Source organism: Hippichthys cyanospilos, chromosome 1 (genome assembly GCF_059441005.1).
Source record: "Hippichthys cyanospilos isolate Australia breed blue-spotted pipefish chromosome 1, RoL_Hcya_1.0, whole genome shotgun sequence".
In the NCBI taxonomy this organism is placed as follows: Eukaryota; Metazoa; Chordata; class Actinopteri; order Syngnathiformes; family Syngnathidae; genus Hippichthys; species Hippichthys cyanospilos.
In genome coordinates this window covers 33,082,565-33,105,801 of record NC_142369.1, presented here as the reverse complement: position 1 = coordinate 33,105,801, position 23,237 = coordinate 33,082,565, and the positions used below count along the sequence as shown (strand labels likewise).

Below are 23,237 nucleotides of genomic sequence, written 5' to 3'. Positions count from 1 at the left end.
AAAAAAAAAAAGCCCGTCAAAAAAAAGGAAAAATACAGTGGGCCCTCGTGTTACGAGATTAATCCGATCAGCGGTTGGGCTCGTAAGACAAATTCATCGTATGGCGGGCAATCCAACCCTAAGGTAAATAGCTGATGCATTTGAGAACCCCAGGTAAAAACATCAAAATTGGGACCAAAATAGCATAGTAAGTGCTACATATACATACCATACATGTATACAATCAGAAAACATCATGAATAAAAGATATAGAAAAAGATATAGAAAGGATTTATTCACCTTTGAGTGCTGCTTATGTCCATATTCCCTAATAAGGTTATTTCCATCATCATTTCCATATAAATCATCTTCTTTACTTCTCTCTTTAACATCACTAGCAATCTTGGGACCCATGGCTAACCCTCTAAACTTTTAATTAAGCAGTAAAATGCACTATAAATAGGGTTTTGTAACCATTCACAATCGAACAAAGCTTTACCGTTCCGCCATTTTGAAACGAGTGAGGCCGACCAATAGCAGACCAGCATCTACGTGAGGAGACGCTGACCAAAAGCAAACCAGCATTGTAGTCATGCGTTGAATGAAAGCAGGATGACTGCAATAGTAATTAAGTGCAATTACATTAAAACACCAGCAGATGGAGGCAAAACAACAAATACAGCCAAGCCCCTAGGGTCATGACAGTTGTTTTTGTCGCAAAGCCGGGAAAATATGGTAAAGAGGGGACGAAAAAACTCAGTAATCCACGTTGCAACATGAAAATAACGTAAGCCAGAGACGCTGTAACACGGGGGTCCACTGTATTACAAAATTAAAACAATCTATATGAAAGTGAATGCACAGGTTCATTGTGTGCATCACTGTCTCCAGTTTTGTAGGCAGCACATTAACCAGTGGCGCCTAAACGTGGTGGATCCGGATTTTTGTATCTTGGCAAACTGATTTTTCGCTAAGCTTTCTGGCTTTGAACAGATGTCCTAGCTTGATGATTCACCTGGCCAAGTGATTATTTGGTGGCAGAATTTCACACATGTTCTGAAAGGAAAAAATCCAAATAGTTGCGTACTGAATACCGCTGGTTCTATTGCGGTATCTCGGAAGGGGGAGTGGTAGTGGTGGTTGGTGATGTCATGCTTGTCCCCGGACACATTGCATTAGCTAGCGTATGACACTGCACACTTGAGATGCTAAATTGCCAAAGTGGGATGCAAACAAAAGAACAAAATAAAAACATAATGACTGATTACTTTATTTACAACGTAGCAGTTAGCATGGTGCGCTTTCATGTTTGATGTGATGTCATGACTTCTTCGTGAGTTTTTAAACATCTTCTGTTGTGTATATCATTACGTAGGTGCCACCCAGTGTCCAAAATGAGACACTACAGTACCATTTTATTCTATTCAATTGGTTGCATTTTAGCACTTCTTGCAAAGTTGACCAACCACAGATGGTGATTGGGGCATTTTCCTTCCTCTGGATATGCAGTGTTTTATTGTATTTATTTATTTATTTATTTGTTTATTTATTCATGAAAGTTCGTAACAAATTTCCATGTATCTCATTCAGTTTAAGAGGAGATGCTATATTGGGATACATACGGGACTCTAAAGGAAGTTATTTTACTTTATCTTCACTTTATGAATGTACTTTTTAGCAATATATTAACAGTTGAACACTGATTCGCAGGGAATTGAGACCAGGCTGGCGCACATGGCAAAAATCGTCATATAATTGAATCTAACTTAGAAATAATCCTAAAATGGACAGGCAGCCAGTGGAGTGAAGCTAAAATCGGTGATTATGCGATATTTACTTGCTCATATTTACTAGGATTTAGAAAGCTACAGAAGCACTATGATGCAACATTCCAAATAAAGTTACATTTTAAGCTGAACAGCTGAATATTTAATACTGACGCAAGACACAACATTATCAAAGCACTTTTAATACCGTCAATATTGTGACATCGCTATCATTTTCTTCATTAACATCATCTGACAGACCAGACATAATTGGTGGCGGGCCAATTATCTCAATCATCACCACAACAGAACCACAACATTGTGAAGCCAATGAATTGAACTGAGAGTCAAAGAGACACCTCATACAAAAGGCTGGTCAAGCCTCCGTTTGTCTTGTTGAAGGAATTGCAAGTGATTGTTCATTGCTTCAACATCTGCTGGGCACTTGCTGCTACGACCTCTGCACCCTTCTACAGCCCCCGGCAACTCTTTGTTGTGTCGCATGCCTTGACTCATTTGCCTCAAGCTGATGAGCGTTCCAAGCTAAACATTGTTGACTAAGTGTGACATTCTAGCTGGCTTTCTGCTAATTTGATTGTCAACTTGAAGAGTGCTGCCCTGTTCCCTTGATTGGTCCACTGTCCTCCAGCAAAGTAAGGCCAGCTTCTGTAATGAGCTTTGCTAAATGTTCTGTGTTGAAGCTAGGTGACTTTAATGATGTCGGCAACTGCTGCTCTGATTAGATATTGATGATTAAATTCTCTTAAGATATCCCTGCTGGGTTTACAATTGCCTTGACTTCCAATATCCAATTACAATGGGTGAAAATTTATATTTCGCTTTGCATCTCATTTCCAAGAAATGCAACCCTTGTAGCTATGCATCAGGCAGCACAATCCATTAGCCTAAAGAACTGATCACCAAGGGCAGAGGCATTCTATTTACAGTCGATGTAGTTTTTACCTTTGCAGACCTGTACTTCATATTCTGCAGATCATTTTCCAGATTAAAGGACTCACCAGGCCTTTTATCATATTTGTGACTACTATGGTACAGAATAGAAGTGTTTGGATGTCAGAAGCTTCAAGGTTTCAAATACATCCATTTTGCACACATGGCTGGAATTTAATTATAATAGTGGGAACTCATTTAATATGTGTAATCATAAGGCCTCACTGAAGTCTTTATTCAATCAGTATAAGCATTAACTGGTGCTGGGGGCCATAGTCATGTGTAAACGTTGTGCAATATTTACCACTGAGCGAACTAATGCATGAAAACCCTAAATGTTACTGAAATGGTTTGCTCAGAAGGAGCAGCTAAGAGGTACAAAGGACCCCCGCTATACAAAAGGAATCTGTTCTGGGGTTGTTATCGTAAAGCAAAATTGTCATATGGCGGGGAATAGAAACCTATGGTATTTAGCTAATGCATATAAAATCCCAGGTAAAAACATAAAAATTGTATATACAGTACATATTAAAAAATGGAAACAAAATAGTATAGTAAGTGCTACTTATATATAATATAAGTGTATACAATTAAATAACATCGTAAATAAAATATATATAAAGGATTTATTTACCTTGGAGTGATGTGACTTGATCTTATGGCAGCCTAGCCTAGCCCTCTTCGTATTTCTTGATTATCTCTAGCTTCGTTTCCATCCTGATCATGTTCTTACTTCTCCCTTTAACATCATTGATGGGACCAAAAAAGAAGCGCAATTACCTAAAAACGCCTGAAGATGGAGGCAAAACAACATAATCACAGCCAACCCCTAAGGTCATGACAGTTGATAATGTTGTAAAGCGGGAAAAATGCCATAAAGAGGGGACGAAAAAACGCCGCAATCCACGCCGTAAAGTGAAAAAAACTTAAGGCAGGGACGTTGTAAACCGTGGGTCCAATGTATTCCAGTGAATTCAAAATTCATTTAGAAAAAAAGGGTGCTCAGCCTGGTGTCATGGAGTTTTTTTCTTGTATTCTTTCGGGGTTTTCTTGTAAATACTTTGGTTCATTTTTGCATTTGGTGAAATAAAACCACATTACACTGCGATCTTTTTAACTGTGCCATCATTTTTCAATTTTTTTTAAACAAACTCATGACACTGAGACCATGCTTCTCAAAATGGAGGAGTTCAAGTGTCTTGGGGTTTTATTCATGAGTGAGCGCAGAATGCCACGGGATATCAACAGGTGGATCATTGCACCATTTGCCGTGATGTGGACTGCGGAGTGGTGGAGGGTGTGTCTAATAAGGATTTGCTTTACTGGAGAGTGGGGATGGAAAGATTTTTGCTAATATGATCTACTGATTGAAAAAATAAGTGTTTTTCTTTTCATTATTTCCAACTTTTGAATTTTGAATTTATTTCACCTGCATCACTTAGCAAAAAAAAAGAATCTTTATTGTTTAATAAAAGGATTTTTTGTTTCATTATTTCCAATTCCAAAAATCATTTTAAAAATCAAATTGAATTTATTTCACCCTCATCACTTAGCAAGAAACAATCTTCATTGTTTTCCTTCAGATAAGGTAGCCTTTATAAGTCCAACAGTCAGTAGAATTGCAATTTAACCATAGGCCATTTAAAACTGACACATAAGGAATGCCTCCAAGCCTCTTTGCTTAAATAAACTATTCTGACGAAAGTCAAGAGGAAATGGCACAAAATGTATACAGTATTTACCTGAGCCAGAAAAGGCCTCTGACTTGGAATATCTCAATGAAAATGGCAAGAATGATTTATCAGATGAACAAAATGCTACGTTGAATTGGAGGGATGGGGCAGGTGGGAGATGGAGGCTGTTGATTGTATCAGATGCAAAAGACTGCTATTGAGTGCTTTTGTTGCCATCAACACCAATTTACAGTGGATAAAATCCAACAAAATGGACTAAAATTTTTGATGGCTGATTTGCCCACACAAACATCACTGGCTTGATCAAAAAGTACATGCATGTTGTTTCCGATCAGCTGTCTAACCGGTAACTTTTTCGACAGCTCAGAAGACTGTTCTTTCTTGTTGAAATATAACCCAGACATTGCCCTGCTATTTTGTAGTTTAAAGCTGGATAGTCTGCACTTATCATGGTTCCAGCCAGACTTGTGTCAAGTTAAATAGATTGCTGATCGCCTGAGCTCTTTTTTAACACGTTACCTAGTTATCTTATCATGGGGACTTTTCTCGTCTCCCCTTCTCAGTTTTGCTTTTCACAATGTATTAATTAGGTACATTGTCATTGTCAGGAGGAAGAACTTCTGGGAAGAAGTTCAAAATTAAAACTAATCAAGGCCGTTTTTGTCTTATACTACTTATACTACTATTTAAACTACTACTACTACTTATACTACTATTTAAAATGCCGTTTATGTTGAAGCATTGACTGGTCTTTTCAGAGCGTTTGCTTGATGTTTGGGTGCTTCATCATAATTGCATTTCTGTCGCAAAAAGCTTAAAAAAATATCTAAACACAACAAAATAACAGATCTCCTCCCATCCCTATTAGATACCGCCCAGTCTTAGATACCGCATGTCTTTCCCGCGTGGGTCATTTTACGGTTTTCACGGAGTGTCTGATAACCCAAACGATGCAGCTACAATTCTGTGATACGTTGACATCCTGTAATAATAGGTTTAGGCACTTAAAAGTAGTACTTATCTTTGTTTTTTCTCTATTTTGGGGGGCACCCATACACTTTGCATTGCACGTTCTATGCATTCATAGACTGGAATCCTGTGCAAGCTGGTGCTGCCTGCTACAGCTAATAGCATCCAGACGTGCCTATCAATGGCCCTTCGTCACAGCTAAGCCTCCAAGAGCAGATATGGCTGCAACTATGGTTTCTCCGACAGAAAGTTTCAGAAACTCTTATAAGCTTGCTCTAATAAAGCCTGTGCAAACAAAATACAATTTGATGCCATTTTTCCCGCTATACCATCGCTATTTTTCCTTAGAAGCTCCAGAGGTAAACCTCATTTATTTGCACATTTTCACAGGGTCACAGGGTATGATGGTGGGAAATCATCAATCATTTACAGCAATGGATTCTGTAGAATAATGTTCACAATATTCGAAAAGCTGCTCAGCATCTGTCACCAACTTAAATCTAGGAGCTGATGAATGATTAACAGTCAATTTACACTATAAAATTGAACCAAAGTCTCAGATGGTCAGTCATTAAATGTAATTCAAGTAATCAATATGTTTTGGCCATTCATTTTATACACATTTACTTGTCACAACGCATTTATAATTCCAGTAATTAACAGTTGGTTCTATTCAACAGATGAAGTCTACAGAAGTGGACCAAGGGCTATTCACAGATAGCTACTGCAAAGTGTGCAGTGCTCAGCTCATCTCAGAGTCTCAGAGGGTCGCTCATTATGAGGTGAGGAAAACTGCAATAAAACACACATTACACCACCATATTTTTCAGACGGTTATTGCAATGCATTACATGCATTGGCACAGTAAAAAGAAAAAATTAACATATATCACAGCATTTTAGTGAGGGTCCAAAGTGGTTCGTGCAAAGAGAGCTGATTGACCAATGTGTGTGTATATATATATATATATATATATATATATATATATATATATATATATATATATATATATATATATATGTGTGTGTGTGTGTGTATATATATATATATATATATGTGTGTGTGTATATATATATATATGTGTGTGTATATATATATATATGTGTGTGTGTGTATATATTTATATATGTGTGTGTATATATATATATATATATATATATATATATATATATATATATATATATATATACGTGTGTGTGTATATAATATATATATATATATATATATATATATATATATATATATATATATATATATATATATATATATACGATCGATTTCTTCTTTGGTCGGTTGACGGAATGACAATTTAGTAGCGGCTAAACTGTTCGCTAATGTTTATGTTTAAGGCTGTGCAAACGCCGCTAGCACTTTCCTGCTTTCCGCATCATCACTTGAGTGCTACTTATTCAAATGAATCAATAGGGTTGTGTTCTTGCCTTGTTTTTGACAACATGTCTTCAACAACAGCTTCATTTTTCCATGTCCCTCTTACGATATCGTCACACAAGCGATGGGAAGGAACTCTTTTCAAATGATGATGCCAAGTCATCATGGCTGACCATTAGCTACGCATTTATCTATACGTTCAGTTATGACCATTTTTACCATCACATTGTGGTTTCTGCTTCATCCTCCGTTTACTGGTGTATTCTTTTTGGTTAATCTTGCAAACAAAGTTAGTGGGGGGGTGGCATGGCTCAGTGGCAGAGTGGTCGTTTCCCAGTTGAGAAGCTGTGGGTTCAATCCCCCGACCATCAAGGCCATGCCAAAGTGTCCTTGAGCAAGGCACTAAACCCCCAGTTGCTCCTGATGCTGTGTCATCAGTAAGTAAAATGACTAGTTAGTGTAAAGCGCTTTGAGTACCTAAGGTAGAAAAGCGCTATATAAGAGAGAGTCCAGTTACCATTTAGAGGGAAAAGCTGGACTCTGATTGGCTATCACACACATTTCGGCCATGTTTCATGGAGTAAACATTATTAACTGCTTGTAGCCCTACCAATACTTCCCTTTTCCTCCTGTGCCATATACTTCAACGGGCAACAGCAAAGAGTAGCAGCAGGGAGCCTCCTCTCATAGTGACTCATACGTGAGTCCTCCTCGGCTGCAGCAGCCAATCACGTTACAGCTGCTGTTGTCCCTTTCCTGCTTTGCCGACTTCGGTATCAATACAAGTTTGCTACTGCGGCAAACGTGGTTAACATGTTATCGTTCTAGTGATCAGTCTAGCAAGCTGTCAGGTTCACCTGTTGTGAGAAATTCGTGAGAAACTATACACAAAGAAGGAGAAAAGGCAGTCTGTTTCAGCTCGTGCATGAGGAGAATGGAGAAGGACTTTACGAGTACGCTGGTCTACTTCTGCCTGCACTCAAAGGAGTTATTTTTTTCTGTTTTAGTATTTACATTAAAGATTAACACCATGTATGTGGTTCTAGAGTTACACTGCAATTCAAACACAACACAGTAATATAAACATAACATGAAAACAAAGCCAGCTAAGGTGTTTAGCTCTAGGATACCTTCATGTTTAATACAGGGGACACAAGTGCAGGTTGCAATCATGTCCACTAGATGGCATTATCAAAATTTACGTGACTCTCCAATAGTGGATGTTCTCATTTATAACTGCCTGCCATAAAACTATAATTTGTACTGTAATGATGCAGCAATACAGCATACTAACACCCAAGTCAATTGATCTATATTTCAACAGTGGGCAAAAGGGAGCGTGACGGGATGATGAATGTCTGATGAACATCTGGCATAAAGTCTATCCCAACAATTACAAGGATGGATGAAAATATGCCGACATTTTTAATTCACCGTTTCTTTTAGGCTTCCCGTCATTTGTCAATCTGTCGGCAAAACGGGCGTCCGTCAGCAATTAACTGACAGACCGTCCGTTAGTGCTGACAAAGTGCCCACCTCTGACGACTTTTGACGATTTTTTTTTTCAAGTCCACTGTTATTCCTTAATTCTAAAAAACTTGCACCTCCATTTTAACCTGATTGTAGTCAAGTGAATTGTTTTCCTTGACTGAGCGTTATCTGTTGTGCCTATGCTTGCTTTATAGTATTTATGCACTTCTTAAGGTTATCTCCACCTCCAGGAGATTCATAAGCACATTAATCACATCCAATCTGCAATGATGCCAAGTGTAATGTCTAAGTGGTTTCCTTCTTCTTGCGCTAGCCTTGTCAAGTTTCTGCGCAGCTGCTGCCGCTCACTCAGCTGTCAGCTTGACTCCAAAGAGTGAGTGGAAAGGCTGTGGGCTATTATACTGTCAGAGGACTTCAAATGGCTTATGTGACACACAGATGCTGTTATAACGCGCGGGCATGTACAAGAAAAAAAAAATCTAGTAAGTTAAACAATCATTACTATGGATGTCAACATGTAAGTTGTATTAGCAAGTAGCATTCTTACTGTAGAATTGATCATTGAGGTGGGCAAACAAAGTAATTCTTTCAGGCTGTGAACTTCCTGCTGTCTGTTTGCTGCATTCTGAGTCAACTTGGTTAAAGCATTTATTTTTTTATTTTTAAAACTTTGCTTCCTGCAGGGTTATGTGCTCATTGCTTTTTAAAGTAAGGTAGGCAAAAATGTCCATTGGTAACAGCTTTGTGCTTTTGGACTTTGCAGGAGACAGGAAGTGGCTGGCTGTGCCATAATTGCGAATAAAATATTAATTCTGTTATTGTGTGGTGAATGCTGAACACAAGACCTGGCCTTTTGCTTCCCAGAACAGAAGCATTTTTTTTTTTTTATTCAATTGTAATGCAGTTTGGGTCTAATGCATCATGACATGTTTAGGTCATGGTGGTGATGAGCTAAAATGGGGGGGGGGGGGGGGGGGGGGGGGCTTTAAATTTGTGTTTCTGATGTTTGCATTCAATTATGTTTATAGTGTAAAACTGCTACTAGGGCACAATTGGGGCATTTGAATTTGAACGATTCTTTTTCCAATGCTGGTTCTTCAATTCCAGTTCCCAAAGATTCAGATTCTTAAAAAAATAAAAATAAAACAAATTTTTACTTTTAAATCCTTTTATGTGAACTTAAACAGTTTTCAGTATTCAGATTTCATCATACCCGCCTTAATTTTATTAATAACGAACCTTTGGCGTAGTCTCCACTAGGGATTTCCTGATAAACTACATTCATATTTTTAATGGTTGTTTCAAATGTTAATCGTCCTTAATAATTGATTGTATACTGGTCTCCTCTTTGAATTCATTGAAATAGTGTTAAACATCATTAACATTGGCAGCCATCGAGATGAAGTAAGGCTTTAATGATATGTTAGCCGGTAGCATGAAAACAATATGGGTGCATTCACAAATACGCTGAGAGAGCACTGGTTGGGAAAATCAGTACATTTCAACTGTACTGTTTGGAAATGTGGTGTGCACCAAAAATGGAGCACACACTCATCTCTCCAACAGAGAACCCAGAGCGTCGGGCAATACAGTTGGAAACAATTCAAGCATTCAGTCAGCGACTGACAAGCTAATCTGCATTTTATGTGACCACTGTGTTCGACCTTTACAATTATTGATTTGTGTCGGAGGGGATTAGTGAAGCACAGGAGCTCACTCTAGTCGTTGGTCTTAGTTTATATCACATTCTAAGCACACACGGAGGAATATCTGCTGCAAAGTTCAGCTTGAATTAAGCAATTATATTGACTGGAATTGCACATTTGTATTCATTTAACCCTTGTACACATGATTTGATTTAACTACCAGCATCACCTTTTTGGCCACAATGACGAAAGGAGCTTTGAAGTGTGTCATGGCATTGTCATTTATTATATATTTTTTATTCTTTCAATCACTCAAAATATTCAGTGGCATTAGATCTATCCATACATGCATATGTAGGTTTTTACTTTTTTATCCCCCCACCCACACGGTCATCATAAGTACAAAAATGACAACAATGAAAACAATGAAAGGGGCTGTATCAAAAAAAAAGAATAAAGAAAAACAATGGATGAATGAAGCTATTAACTATTAAAAACTATGCACAAACAGCTGTGAGTCTTGTATTTTTACAGATTTTAAGCCGTTTAAGACAAGAAGAATATAAACGTCCAGTGCAGCTCCAAAAACCAAATCAAACCTTTGCGAACAAATTGCATTCCCTGCATAACTATTTGCCAGGGTTAGCGCCTCTGGTAGCCCAGCCAGCTAGCCAACCACAACAATAGCAAAGACGTGCTCACTTCTCTCGTAGTTGAGCAGAAAAATGTCCGCTCATCGTTCGTTGATTGGACGTGGCAGACAAAACAGACAAAAATTAAAATGGAATTGACTTCAATTACAGTTATTATAATCATATTTTATAATTATTTTAATTATGTCAGGTTATGTTAGGCAAGCAGAGAAGGCCTTGCTGGCCCTGACGGTCCACCACTGGCATTACCACAATGAAGCTAGATGTGAATGCTAACACAAACACTTGTAAAGTATTCCACATTCTGTCACAGAAACGATCCGCAAGCTATTTTCCTTAAGCGTGGCAATTTGTCACTTCTACTTGTATGTTGTAGTGGTGCTGCTCATCTGGGTATTGCTTGTAAAATCAAGATTTGTATATTGTAATGGTTGCTGTTTTCTAGTCTTCGAAGGAGAACTAAGAGAGTCTGTTTGTTGTTATCGAGATCAAGCATGAGTGATATGACTGACAGCAGTTGAGGAGAATATGCGTGCGTATTTGTTTTTCTTTCTTTCAAGAAAAAAAGCAGTCGGACAGACCCAGGACTCAGTAAATCCCTTAACAAACACATGAGCATGCCAGCGATATGGACAGCAGACTAACGGATTTGGACATTTTTTCAACGCGTCACAAAATAATCTTGCTGGCCGTATTAGTCCTCCTTGCCGGGCGGATCCTGCCTGCTGGCCATATGTTTGACACCCCTGGACTAGACTAGACTGAGAGAGGGAATGTCTTCAAAGTTTTGTTTACTAAGTGATTGAAAAGCTGTATCTAAAATATCCACACTGACTACGTATCTATTTGTAAGTAACTTTATAAGTGGCAATATTTTCAAAGCAACACACAAGGGCTTTCTTTTAGAAATGGTGTTTTCTCAAAAAAAGATATCAGTTATGCGAAACTCAACTTGGTCAAATAAGTATTATATCTCTGTGTCTCTGAGATGATCCAAATCTATTTATTCCAGTTTGATGTCAAAAAAGTAAAGTACAGTATATAAATAAAGCCTCCTTTCTTTTGCACTAGCCACATCTTTTCAATACACTAATTTTTGAGAGAACTCACCATGTGATTCAAAGAACAATAGCATTTAAATTTTTGAGAGATGCGGATGGGATATAAACATGTGAACTGTCAAAAAATAAATTCATTGCACCGAAAAGTCCTCAGGCTTTTCGGGGTGACATGAAGATAGGCTCACAGGAACATTGAAGGGACATTAATTTCTCAGTGTTTTCTTTGAAGTAGTCAGCAGTCTCTTGAAAAGAAAGATACTGTATAGAGTGGTATCTGTCAGTTCACATTGACTTTCCAGTTTTAACTTTTTCAGTTTTACGCAGGCAGAACAAGAACATGTCATGTAAATAGCCTTTTTTTGGACTACTTTAGAGAGTGTTAAAAGATGAATAAACTAAGCAAGTAATTGCCCACCTCTGCCTAAGAAAACACCTAAAAGTGCCCTTGCCTAAATCCTAACCCCAACCAATTGTAAGTGTATAGCCTAAGGCTTTAACCCATCTTCAGTTGTGACTCATCCACTCATCCATACCAACATTCGGAAATTATTTTTTTATTTCTAAAATATTGTAAGGTTAGTCACTTATCTTAATGTACCACTGTAATTCGTCACCTGACCCAGATTTATCTTGAGGGCATGTTTCAGAGTGTTTGGTTGAATGGGATCAGTAACGCAAGGCACAGTCTGGCCGATCAAAGTGATCTGAGTGTAAATGAGGACCAAAGAACAGCCAAAAGAGATTAGAGGCTGGTTTCAGTGAAAAATATTTACAATGTATGTCTACATGCACTTGATTCGACATATGCAAATTAATTCCATTGCATTCCCTCAATAGCTTATCCTCACGTGGGCCTTTTCCAGCTGTTGCACGGCACAAAAGCCAAATACCGTATTCCTCCATGTCCAAGTCGACCATTTTGCTTCAATTATGGTGAATTCTACAAAAACCCGAGCACAAGTCAACCCCTGACTTGAGTGGTTACACATATCATAGCTGTTGAATCAAAACACATGGTGCGTGTTATTAAAATGGAAAAATTACGGTGCTTTGACACATTTCTTCACAGTATATAAAGTAACATACAGTTGCGGTTATAGTGGCATAAGGTGGGGCGTACACGTGACAAGTGAGAGGCATTGTATGCGCGCGTGGACAGACGTAAATGTTGAAACTAATGTTGCAACAATAAAACATTAGAAGTTTAAATGCTTTTTTTTTTTTTGGACAGCTGAATATGATTTTGTCGAAAAACCATTACAAGACATCATCATAAACTGACACGTGAAATACACCTCCCCTTTCAATCCTGGACGTCCTTTCCTTCCTGCTCGTCATTTGCGCAAACATCCTCTTTACTCTTCTACAGGTACTCATCGTCCGTTTTTTTTTTAAAATGGAGGTCTCCAGAAATGCTTTGCTGAAGCCTTCTTTATCCACGCGAGCCATGCCACTGCTCTCGCATTATTGTCGTCAAGCCGTCTTTTTCTTTTTATAATTGGTCAAAGTCTGCCAAAAAATGTATTCATCCATACTTGACTTGTTGAAAACAAATAGGCAATAAAGCGGAGCTTGACGAAAGTGCATTTGAAAGTGCAAACGCTCTAAAACAGATGTGTATACATTAATTAGATGTATATATAATGAATTTAAGCCTTAAAAATGGCATGATATTTCTTATTTTAAATTGGAATTAATGTTATTCAAACACAGATAAGTGGAGAAAACTGGTCTGGTTTTGAGTTCTGCAGTTATAAATCGATCCCCAATAAGGGGATTGAAAATGAGGGGAAAAAAAACCTCAACTAGTACATAAAGAAATATGTGCAATTTCCCCCCAACATTTTATAGTATTTCCCAACATTTAATATGTTAAATATTTACCGATGTTATCTATCCCCCAATACCTCAATTTTTTCATTGAAAATGTTAAATGGTTAGCAGTTTTAAAGAATTTTGTTTTTAAATGCTCCAATGCATTTCAATTGGTGTCATTTATACACTGGTTTTTGCTATTCACTGGTATGGTCCCTATTCCCCTCAAATAGTGGGGGTGCACTGTATGAAGATAATGATTTGGTGGCAATGAGTATCAGATTTGTTCAGGGTTGGAACTCATGGAGTAGAGGCAAGAGCGTCTAACAGCATGAGAGAACTGGGACGAATGGATTCAATATCTCCTACTGTCACTGATACAAAAATGGTAGGTAGGGATGATGGATAAGTTAATTTCAAGTGCATCTCAGAAGGAATCACTTCAATTAGTCTTCTAGCACTTCTCATATATATAAATAGTTCTACAATAAATCATTGTATAGGGACTTAGTTACACATGGGATCTATGCTCTACCGTCTTATATTTTTATGGGATGTTGAGGTTTAGATTTGTTACACCAGTGGTGTCCACACTATGGCTCAGCACCACTTGGGGCCCTCCATCCATTTTTAAGCGGCACACTGTTTATCGGGGATGGCCAAGTTCGGTTCTCGAGAGCCACAATACAGCCTGTTTTCATCGTGTCCCTTCAACTAACACACCTGATTCAAATGATTAGTTCATCAGTATGCTTTCAAAATCCTGATAACGACGCTGATTTGAGTCAGGTGCGTTGGTTGAAGAGATACTTTCAAAACAGGCTGGGTTGTGGCTCTTGAGGACCGAACTTGGCCACCCCGCTGTATATTCTAAAAGCAAAGTTTGCTACTAACTAGTTTATTTTATTTTTATGAATATGAATATATGGAACAAAACTACTAAGAATGTTTCATTTTATAGTGCAATTCTGACCGAAGATAATTAGGTATGCAGTATATCTACATATGAAAGCAAAAATGATATAAGATATAGCATTACTACATAGTTCAGTATTTTTTTAAAAGGCCATTAATGTCACAATAACAACTTGTGAAATGTTAGTAATTTTTAAAGTGCGAATGACAATTGACAGAAACACTAAATTAATGGGTATGTAATATACATTTGTCATACCAGCAATGCCGTGAAGGCCTATTCAGAAAGCAGATAATTGAAGGCATTTCGCGTCACATTATCCCTGCCTGTATAATTCTTCAGGTTAGCCTCTATTTTCATTTTAATTGACAGTTTAATTAATCAAGTGAACTTTTGGTAAGAAGACATGTAAAAACAAGACATGTTTGGGGAATTTTGTAGGAATTTGCATAGTCTTGATGGAAGAGGAAGGGGCCAGCTTCAAACTTTTTGTACAAAGTTGGGAGCATGGAAATTTCCAAAATCTGCATATCAGGAGGTTTTTAGCCTGCCAAGAGAGGATGGACAATTTCATGCTCCTGTTTTTTTTAAGTACTGTTTGGAGATAGATAAGCCCAAGTTTCCCTCTACTCATGTTTTAGTTTCTCTGATTTCTCACACAATCTGCTTTCCGAAAATACCGCCCTGTCGAAAAGCATTGTCCTAGGACATGAAACCAAAGTTGACATTGCCTGCATCTCTAACAATAATATTGTTTTTTTGTTTTTAGTAATTAAAAGCCATCCATCCATCAATTTTCTATTGCCTATCCCAACTGGTTTCAGGCAGTTGGTTGAGGACACCGTGAACTGGTTGCCTGCCAATTGCAGGGCACAGGAATGACCAACCATTCACACACACACAATCACGTCCAATTTACTTGTCATGCATGTTTTTTGGAGTGAGGGAGGAAGCCAGAGTGCCCGAAGAGAACCCACACAGGCTCAGGGAGAACATGCAAACCCCACACAGGAAGCCCAGAGCGAGGTGGATTTGAACTCGTGTCCCTGAACTGTGAGGCGGACGCGCTAACCACTCTTACACCGAGCGCCTACCTAAAATTAGATTAAGTTGTTTTACTAAACATATTGCAGCATTAATTTATCCAAACTAATTGTGCCCCAACTCTTATTTGTGGAAGTGGAAATGGAAAATCAGTGTCATACATACTGTAGATGGAACAGTATTTAACTCCAAAAATGACATTTCAGTGGCACCAGCATCTCATTATAAGAGATGAGGATCTGTAAAAGCGTGATCCTATATCACACAACAGAGAGCTTTTATTTCAGCATATTTGGTTCAGATTTTATATCACTAAGTGCAACAGACTGTCAAATTGATCTCTGCAATCTTCCCCTTGTGTATTATGTCTTTGGGAAAAGAATTTGCAATCAAAACTTTAAGATCTCTCGACTGTGCTTTCTCCTTCACGGTCAAATAATATCACAGTGCTGAGTCAGTAAGTAAAAACTGCTTTCTAACTTTCATTTTACTTCTTGCTCTGTCTTCTGTGTCACATCTAGTGACAGCTAGTTTGTCCTGTTGTTATTTCCCCCAGCATGGCTCCAAGATCAGATCCTGCGCAATCAATTCAAAGCTTGTCAGAAGACATCTGCTACATTCTTATTGAACTGCATTTTAATCATCAATTCAACATTCTTTCAGGCGTCCAGTGGGAGCTAGTAGAGTTAATGGCATTGCCCCTTTTTTAATGAGGCTGCTTCAAATCAAAGAAACATGCACACGAGACAAAAATCTAAAGTATGTTTAATTGACAGGTCAAACGGTTAGTGCTAAATAAATATAACTTTCACTAATAAAGGCAATAAGTGTCAACACAATTCAATTTGTGTTCACTAATGAAAGATGGACTAAACCCAGTGGCGGGGCTCAGTGAGTGCGGCAACCTTCATGACAATATACTGTACCGCAATTTGTGGTAGTGCATATCACTGCTCTAACAGGGTGCTGATGTCTAGAAGCTTAAATTAGGCAAATAAGCAGCTTGGGGTCAGATGGTGAAGAGGATCAAATAAACCAACTGCTAAATAATGCTACTAAATAATGGCCTACTAAATATAAATGACTCAAACACAATGCGCTCCAGTACTGCTTGACCTCCGATATGATGGATTTAAAAACAGCTTCATGCGTCAGACATAAATAGAGACACGCATCAATAGGTACTTGATAGTGAAACAGCATCAAAACTGCCAATTTTAACTCAAAATCCAGTCCTCGAGGGTTGCGATCCTGTACGATTTTGATGCTTCTCTCTTAAACACCTGATTCAAATGATTGGGGTCATTTTTAGGAGCTTGGTGATGAGTTAATAATTTAAATCAGATGTGTTTAAGAGAGAAGAATTGAAAACATGCAGGACTGCCCGACTTGAGTTTGAGACCTATGTTCTTAAGTGTCATAGAATGGGTGCCGAATGTTTTCACAATGGGAACTTGTAGGTCTTTCTGCATCCTTGATGAAAGTTTTTAGCAAGTCAGTTTTGTGAAACATGCTACTGATTTATAAACGAGTATTTCATTCAAATGATTTTTATAGGTATACCATGATATGTATTTTGGCAGTAATGCCCAGGCCAATACCCTGATGTGTAAAACCACCGCAAATGGTTTGACACTTATGAGTGCCATTTTGTTTGACACTTATGAATGCCATTTTATTTAAGTACGCTTAAAGAGACTATAAAGCTTAGCGAGACAAAGCAAACAGCTGTTACTGTCACAAACAAAATATTGTCACAAAGCTACATAAGGTGATCCAACGATACTGATCTCTGATCTTTCCACAAAACATTGTTTTGTCGGAAAAATGTGCTACATATTTTAAATGACAGACCATCTACTTACTCATTGTTTACTTTTACCACCAATGAAACTTGAAAGTTAAGAAGCAGGTGGCAAGAAAACCCCATCTCAACACATCCAGTATTTGTGAGGTCTCTGATGTAATGCAGCTGGAAATGGCATAAAGAAATGAAAGGGTTTTGGTGAACATGACATCCATTGTATTTAAAACGTATGTAGCACGGGTCATACACTTTACAGTACTCTGTGTAAATCATTTAAAATGATTTGGTTTGAATTGGTTTATTCATAACACATTTCTTCATTTCAGAGTCGAAAACATGCCAATAAAGTGCGACTGTATTACATGTTACATCCTGTGGATGGAGGATGCCCTGCCAAGAAGCTCAGGACAGACAATGTAAGTTATTCATGACATATACATCACATCTCTCGTCTGAAGTCACTAAACATGTGTCTCATGTCAGATCTCATCTGCCAGATTCACATTAAGACTTTTATTTTTAATGGATTTTTACGATCCTCCTTTAGTGTCTGACAAGTTACAAGGTTGGGGGCCGCCATTTTTGTCCCATAAATCATGTGGTGGGGATTAGGCTGTGTTTGGACACCGGAGGATGTCAACCTGTCATCCTTCTGCTTTAATTGTCCAATGTGCATGCAGTGTCAGGGAGGCGTAGCAGTCATGATAAAAACATGGTTGATATAGTACGTCGATTTGGCAGCATTCAGATGTGCAGCCACAGTGCATTTAAAATACTAAATACTATCTATAAGTGACAGAAAAATGAAATTTTACATTTTGATCCAGTTTATTCAGGTGATGTGATTGAAGTTAATACATAGGGGAGCATTATATTGGCCTGTGTCTGCACTGTATTTGTACATAAACTAATGCTCACATGCTTTGTCGTTGATAGCACTTCATCTGCTAAAACCATAGGTGTCAAACTGCAGTCCCGGAGGTCTGCAATCCTGCATGTTTTCAATTCTTCTCTCTCAAGCACAACTGATTCAAATGCTTACCTCATCAGCAAGGTGTGTTTGAGGCAGAAAAATCAGGCCCTCGAGGATTGGAGTTAGAGACCTGTCTTCGACATTTACTTTCCAGGCAGGTGGCGTCGGAGCCATGTCAGTCATGCGGAAATGAATCCATGTAAACAGGGAAAACAACAGTTTGCTATCTTACTGTATGTTATGCTGTGCAAAATGAATGTTGAACTCTGTTTAGATGGTGATAGAGATGGCCGTTGCATGAATTGCGGGCACACTCTGTCTAGCAAGCTCCCCATCACTCGTGTCTCATAAAGCCATGATGGACAGGTAGACAGAAGTAAGCGCTGGTCTGAAAATGTAGTATTTTATTTGTCCTGTAACTGTTTTGTTTTACCACAATTGTATATATCATTTGTTAGGTTTGAAATTGTTACGTTTAAGTTTATATATTTGATGGCACTTTCTTTTGATCCATCTCGTGTTGTAAAAAAAAAAAGTGATACTAATGCACCACTAGTAATAAAGGTGAAAATATACAATAGGATTTAAAGGTGTTTTTAGGACTACTTTGAGGAGGGAACTGTTTGATTGACACATCAGTCTGACAATGTCATTCAAGAGAGGACGGAACCATTTTACTATTATTTTTTGGCTCGGCTTTTGTCTGTTCCGTGTCCAGCTTTAACTCCTATGCTCCCTTTAATGTTCTGTATATGTGGTTCCTTAGACTCAGCTGTTGTATTTTGCTACTTGAGTTACATTGTGTGCCCCTGAATTGAATTGATTCAACATTGATTTATTTAAGTACATTTACTGTTGCCTAAAAGAGTCACTGGTCAGAGAACATCAGTGGCCTTCATAGTGTGGGTGCGAAGAGAGGGTTAATACAAAATACAAGAATCCATTTAAACAAAATCTTTATTGAACCATAAACTTATATCCACAGCTTGAGAACACAGACTTTTATTTTTTTCCAACGTCCGATTGCAACACTTTGTCACAGCCCAGTAGTCCAAAGCATAGTCACCTTAACAATGATTTGTGTTCCTTCACTATATTCCTTCATTATAGTTGCTGATGCTGTCAGATTTATCAATAAAAGAGAATGGATACAGAGAACGGAATCAAACTCAAAAACATTTTTTGCAAAAGAGGGAGTTTCATTACAAAGAAGGCAGTTTCAGAGGTGCAGTGACACTTAGCATAACAAAATCAGGCGGTCTGGAGGGGCGAAATAGAAAACAAAGCATTTTCCCTTTAGTCGTCTGTGTCCATGGCATCATCTCCCCCCCCCCCCCCCCCGCCCCCCCCCCCACACACACACACACAAACCTACACTTTGTATAAAACCCTTATCTATTTTAACACTAATTTGAAACCTGAAGGTGAGTTTGAAAACCCAATTCCTTTTAAAACCCTAATTTGAAACCCTAACATGAGTTTGAAACCCTATTTTAAAACACTAACCTGAGTTTAAACCCTACTTTGAATCACTAACGTCATTTCAAAACCCTAACTTGAAACCCTAACCCAAGTTTGAAACCCTACTTTGACACCTAAACGTTGTACAAAACCCTTTTTGAAGCCCTAACTCCATTTTAAAACCCTAATTTGAAACCCGAACCTGAAGTTGAAACCCTATTTTGAAACCCTAACTCCATTTAAAAACCCTAATTGTAATCCTAATTCGAGTTTGAAACTTGAGTTTGAAAATCTAATTTCAAACCCTAACCTGAGTTTGAAACCCTTTTTTGAAACCCCAACTCTATTTTAGAACCCTAAATTGAAACCCTAAACTGAGTTTGAAACCCTAATTTGAATCTTCAACTTTGTATAAAACCCGATTTTGAAACTCTAACTCCATTTTAAAACCTTAACCTGAGTTTGAAACCCAATTTGAAACCCTAACATGAGTTTGAAACCCTATTTTAAAACACTAACCTGAGTTTAAACCCTACTTTGAATCACTAACGTCATTTCAAAACCCTAACTTGAAACCCTAACCCAAGTTTGAAACCCTACTTTGACACCTAAACGTTGTACAAAACCCTTTTTGAAGCCCTAACTCTATTTTAAAACCCTAATTTGAAACCCGAACCTGAAGTTGAAACCCTATTTTGAAACCCTAACTCCATTTAAAAACCCTAATTGTAATCCTAATTCGAGTTTGAAACTTGAGTTTGAAAATCTAATTTCAAACCCTAACCTGAGTTTGAAACCCTTTTTTGAAACCCCAACTCTATTTTAGAACCCTAAATTGAAACCCTAAACTGAGTTTGAAACCCTAATTTGAATCTTCAACTTTGTATAAAACCCGATTTTGAAACTCTAACTCCATTTTAAAACCTTAACCTGAGTTTGAAACCCAATTTGAAACCCTAACTCCATTTTAAAACCCTGATTTGAGATCCTAACCCGAGTTTGAAAGCTTATTTTGAAACCTAAACTTTCTATAAAACCCTATTTTGAAACCCTAACTCCCTTTTGAAACCATAATTTGAAACACTAACCTGAGTTTGAAACCCCTCTTTGAAAACTGAACTCCATTTTAAAACACTAATTTTATACCCTAACCTCAGTTTCAAACCCTAGTTTGAAACCCTAACCCGAGTTTTAAACCCTACTTTGAAACCTCGATTTTGGATAGTGTGAAATCTCATGGCCTTCTGATTTCATGAAATCTTTTTGTACAAACTCTTGTCCAACCTTACCTGTCAACTTTTCTGCAGAAAACTGCTTTACAACTTGAAAGGTTCTTGGTGCCAATGTAGTCCCAGATATTGTTATGAAAATATACCAGTAGCCGGATAAGAAATTTACATTATTTTACCCACTAAAAGTGTTTAAAATGAATGATTGTGAATTATCATCTCAGACAGTTATTCAGCCACTACAGGAAATCTTCAGAGCATCAGCAGTATTCAAATGCAATCAACTTTGGCCATTAGGTATTTGGAGTTGGATGGATGATTTGTCGGCTAATAAGGGAGCGTCAGAATGCTTTGCTCTGAGCTATGGTTGCATTTGTTTTTTTTTGTTTTCTTTGAGACTTTAATGCCCAACTAATGGTCTGTGTCATGTCTTTTATTATGTATTTGGCTCAACTGTCAGCATGATCCAAACTGTGTCGTTACTTCTTAGCACAAACATTAACACTCTCGGTCACTGTTGGGATTTTAAACTCAACACAGCTGTTTGATTAATGTAACTGATGCTTAGACCAGCAGCAGTTAAATCAGAACAGGATATGCATCAAAGCTTATTCATTATTAAAAAAAAAAAAAAAAAAAAAAAAAGTAACTGTTATGGATGTGCGGGAACAATAGAATAGAATAGAATGCCTTTATTGTCATTGTTTAGCAGTCATACAGCAAAACTGTCATTTTAAATTGAAATGAACATCAACTGGTTGAGCATGAGTCTCTTATTAATATTCATGATAATCCATCGATCCATAATGCATTTTCATAATTGCATCCAATTCAAGTAACTGACATTTAAAAAAATGTACTTTAATGAAAGTAAGTTTTGGAATGCCACACAACTATTTGCCAAGCGATCACCTATGATAACAGATGCCAAACCCTGCACACTGCATGAGAGTCGTCAGTATTATTTGCACATGCATCATTAGCTTTAAAGCAAGGGAAACCAGTTGTTTCTATGCCCTCTGGGTCAAACACATTTTCCACGTATTTACATGCAATTTGTTGTTGTAAATCATGTGTTACACTAAACGGAATATGAAATCAAAATACAAGAACCCCTTTTGAATTCATGTAAAAGTGTTTTATAAAAAAAAAAAAAAAAATACCAGTCACTAAATTAAATCACATAAGCACTGACTGCAGAGTTGTCTTTGGTAAATATAGAAAACAGGACTTCACTTACATAGCGCGTTTTGACTTTAAAAGATCCTCAAATTCTTTTGGGTTCCTCCTTCACATTCCGATGGCGCGGTATCTGGGCGTAGTACTTTGCAAAAATCTCATCTCATTCTCGTGGACGCGTTCTCATGAGACATCTTCTCTCGTGGGATTTGTGTCTTGTCCCTTCACTAGTACATACCCTTAGAGTAAGTATGAACAAAGCTGTATGTATATGTCGCTACAACAGTATGAGGGAAACATAAATAGTTTTAAAGCATCAGGAAAATTATATGAGACTTTTTTTCTTATTTACTTTTTACTGTTTAAAAGTTGTTGGACATGGTCATGTCGTGCTGTTCACATAAATTCCTGGAGTTCCGAGCTGCCTTGCATCATCAAAGCACGGGCCACGAATGAGCCCACTTTGGCTGGCTCAGTCCAGGTCCGCAGCTAGGCACTGGATATAGCCAGAGCCCTCCTCCAATGCACTTATACCTTTCAAGAGACGGAGCTGTGTTGTAGCCGTCAGCTATGTTTTATGAGTTCAGTGGGTAACCCAGTGGTTTTAAACCTTGTTGGAGGCACCAAACCCCACCAGTTTCATATGCTCATTCACCGAACCTATTTAGTAGAAGAAAAAAAAAATGATTTTTTTTTTTTTTTTTTTTTACTGGTGCACAAAATGAATTGTGCATTAATATCACCTAGTTCAAATAACAAAACCAACACAGTGCATGGTAGGAAATCTCAGAACAGGACGCTTTCAAATACTGTGCCCACTAACTGCAGACTAGACTGAGGGGTGGAACTCTGCGGCGGAGGCTCCACCGAACCCCTGAGACAGACTCACCAAACCCCTAGGGTTCGATCGAACCCAGGTTAAGAACCACTGGGTTAACCATAAAGTGTGCAGGTACCCAACTAATGAGCACTAAATCTAGACAATGACACCAAAATCAAATGTGCTCAATTTAGCTTGCCTTTGCTTTTCAAAGGCTATTGCGTGCATACAACAGCACCTCAAGATGTCAAATCTAAATCATGTCACCTATGTTATGCATAAAGCAGCAGAAAAAAAAAATGCATCTTAATGGCCTTTGAGTAACATTCTTAGATAACAGACAAAATTTAAGAAAAAGATTATCTTTAACACTGCTTTGTCATTCTTCATCTAT

At 37.8% G+C, this 23,237-nt stretch overlaps 1 protein-coding gene across 1 annotated transcript in view; it reads left to right on the top strand.

Annotated features, from left to right (window-relative positions):
- zmat4a (zinc finger, matrin-type 4a) overlaps positions 1-23,237 on the top strand; it is a 69,260-nt gene that overhangs the window by 5,479 nt on the left and 40,544 nt on the right. Inside the window, exons 2-3 of the mRNA XM_088421965.1 lie at positions 6,040-6,141; positions 17,508-17,597. Of these exons, the coding sequence (XP_088278091.1) occupies positions 6,040-6,141; positions 17,508-17,597 (192 nt within the window). The remainder of the gene's footprint in view (positions 1-6,039; positions 6,142-17,507; positions 17,598-23,237) is intronic.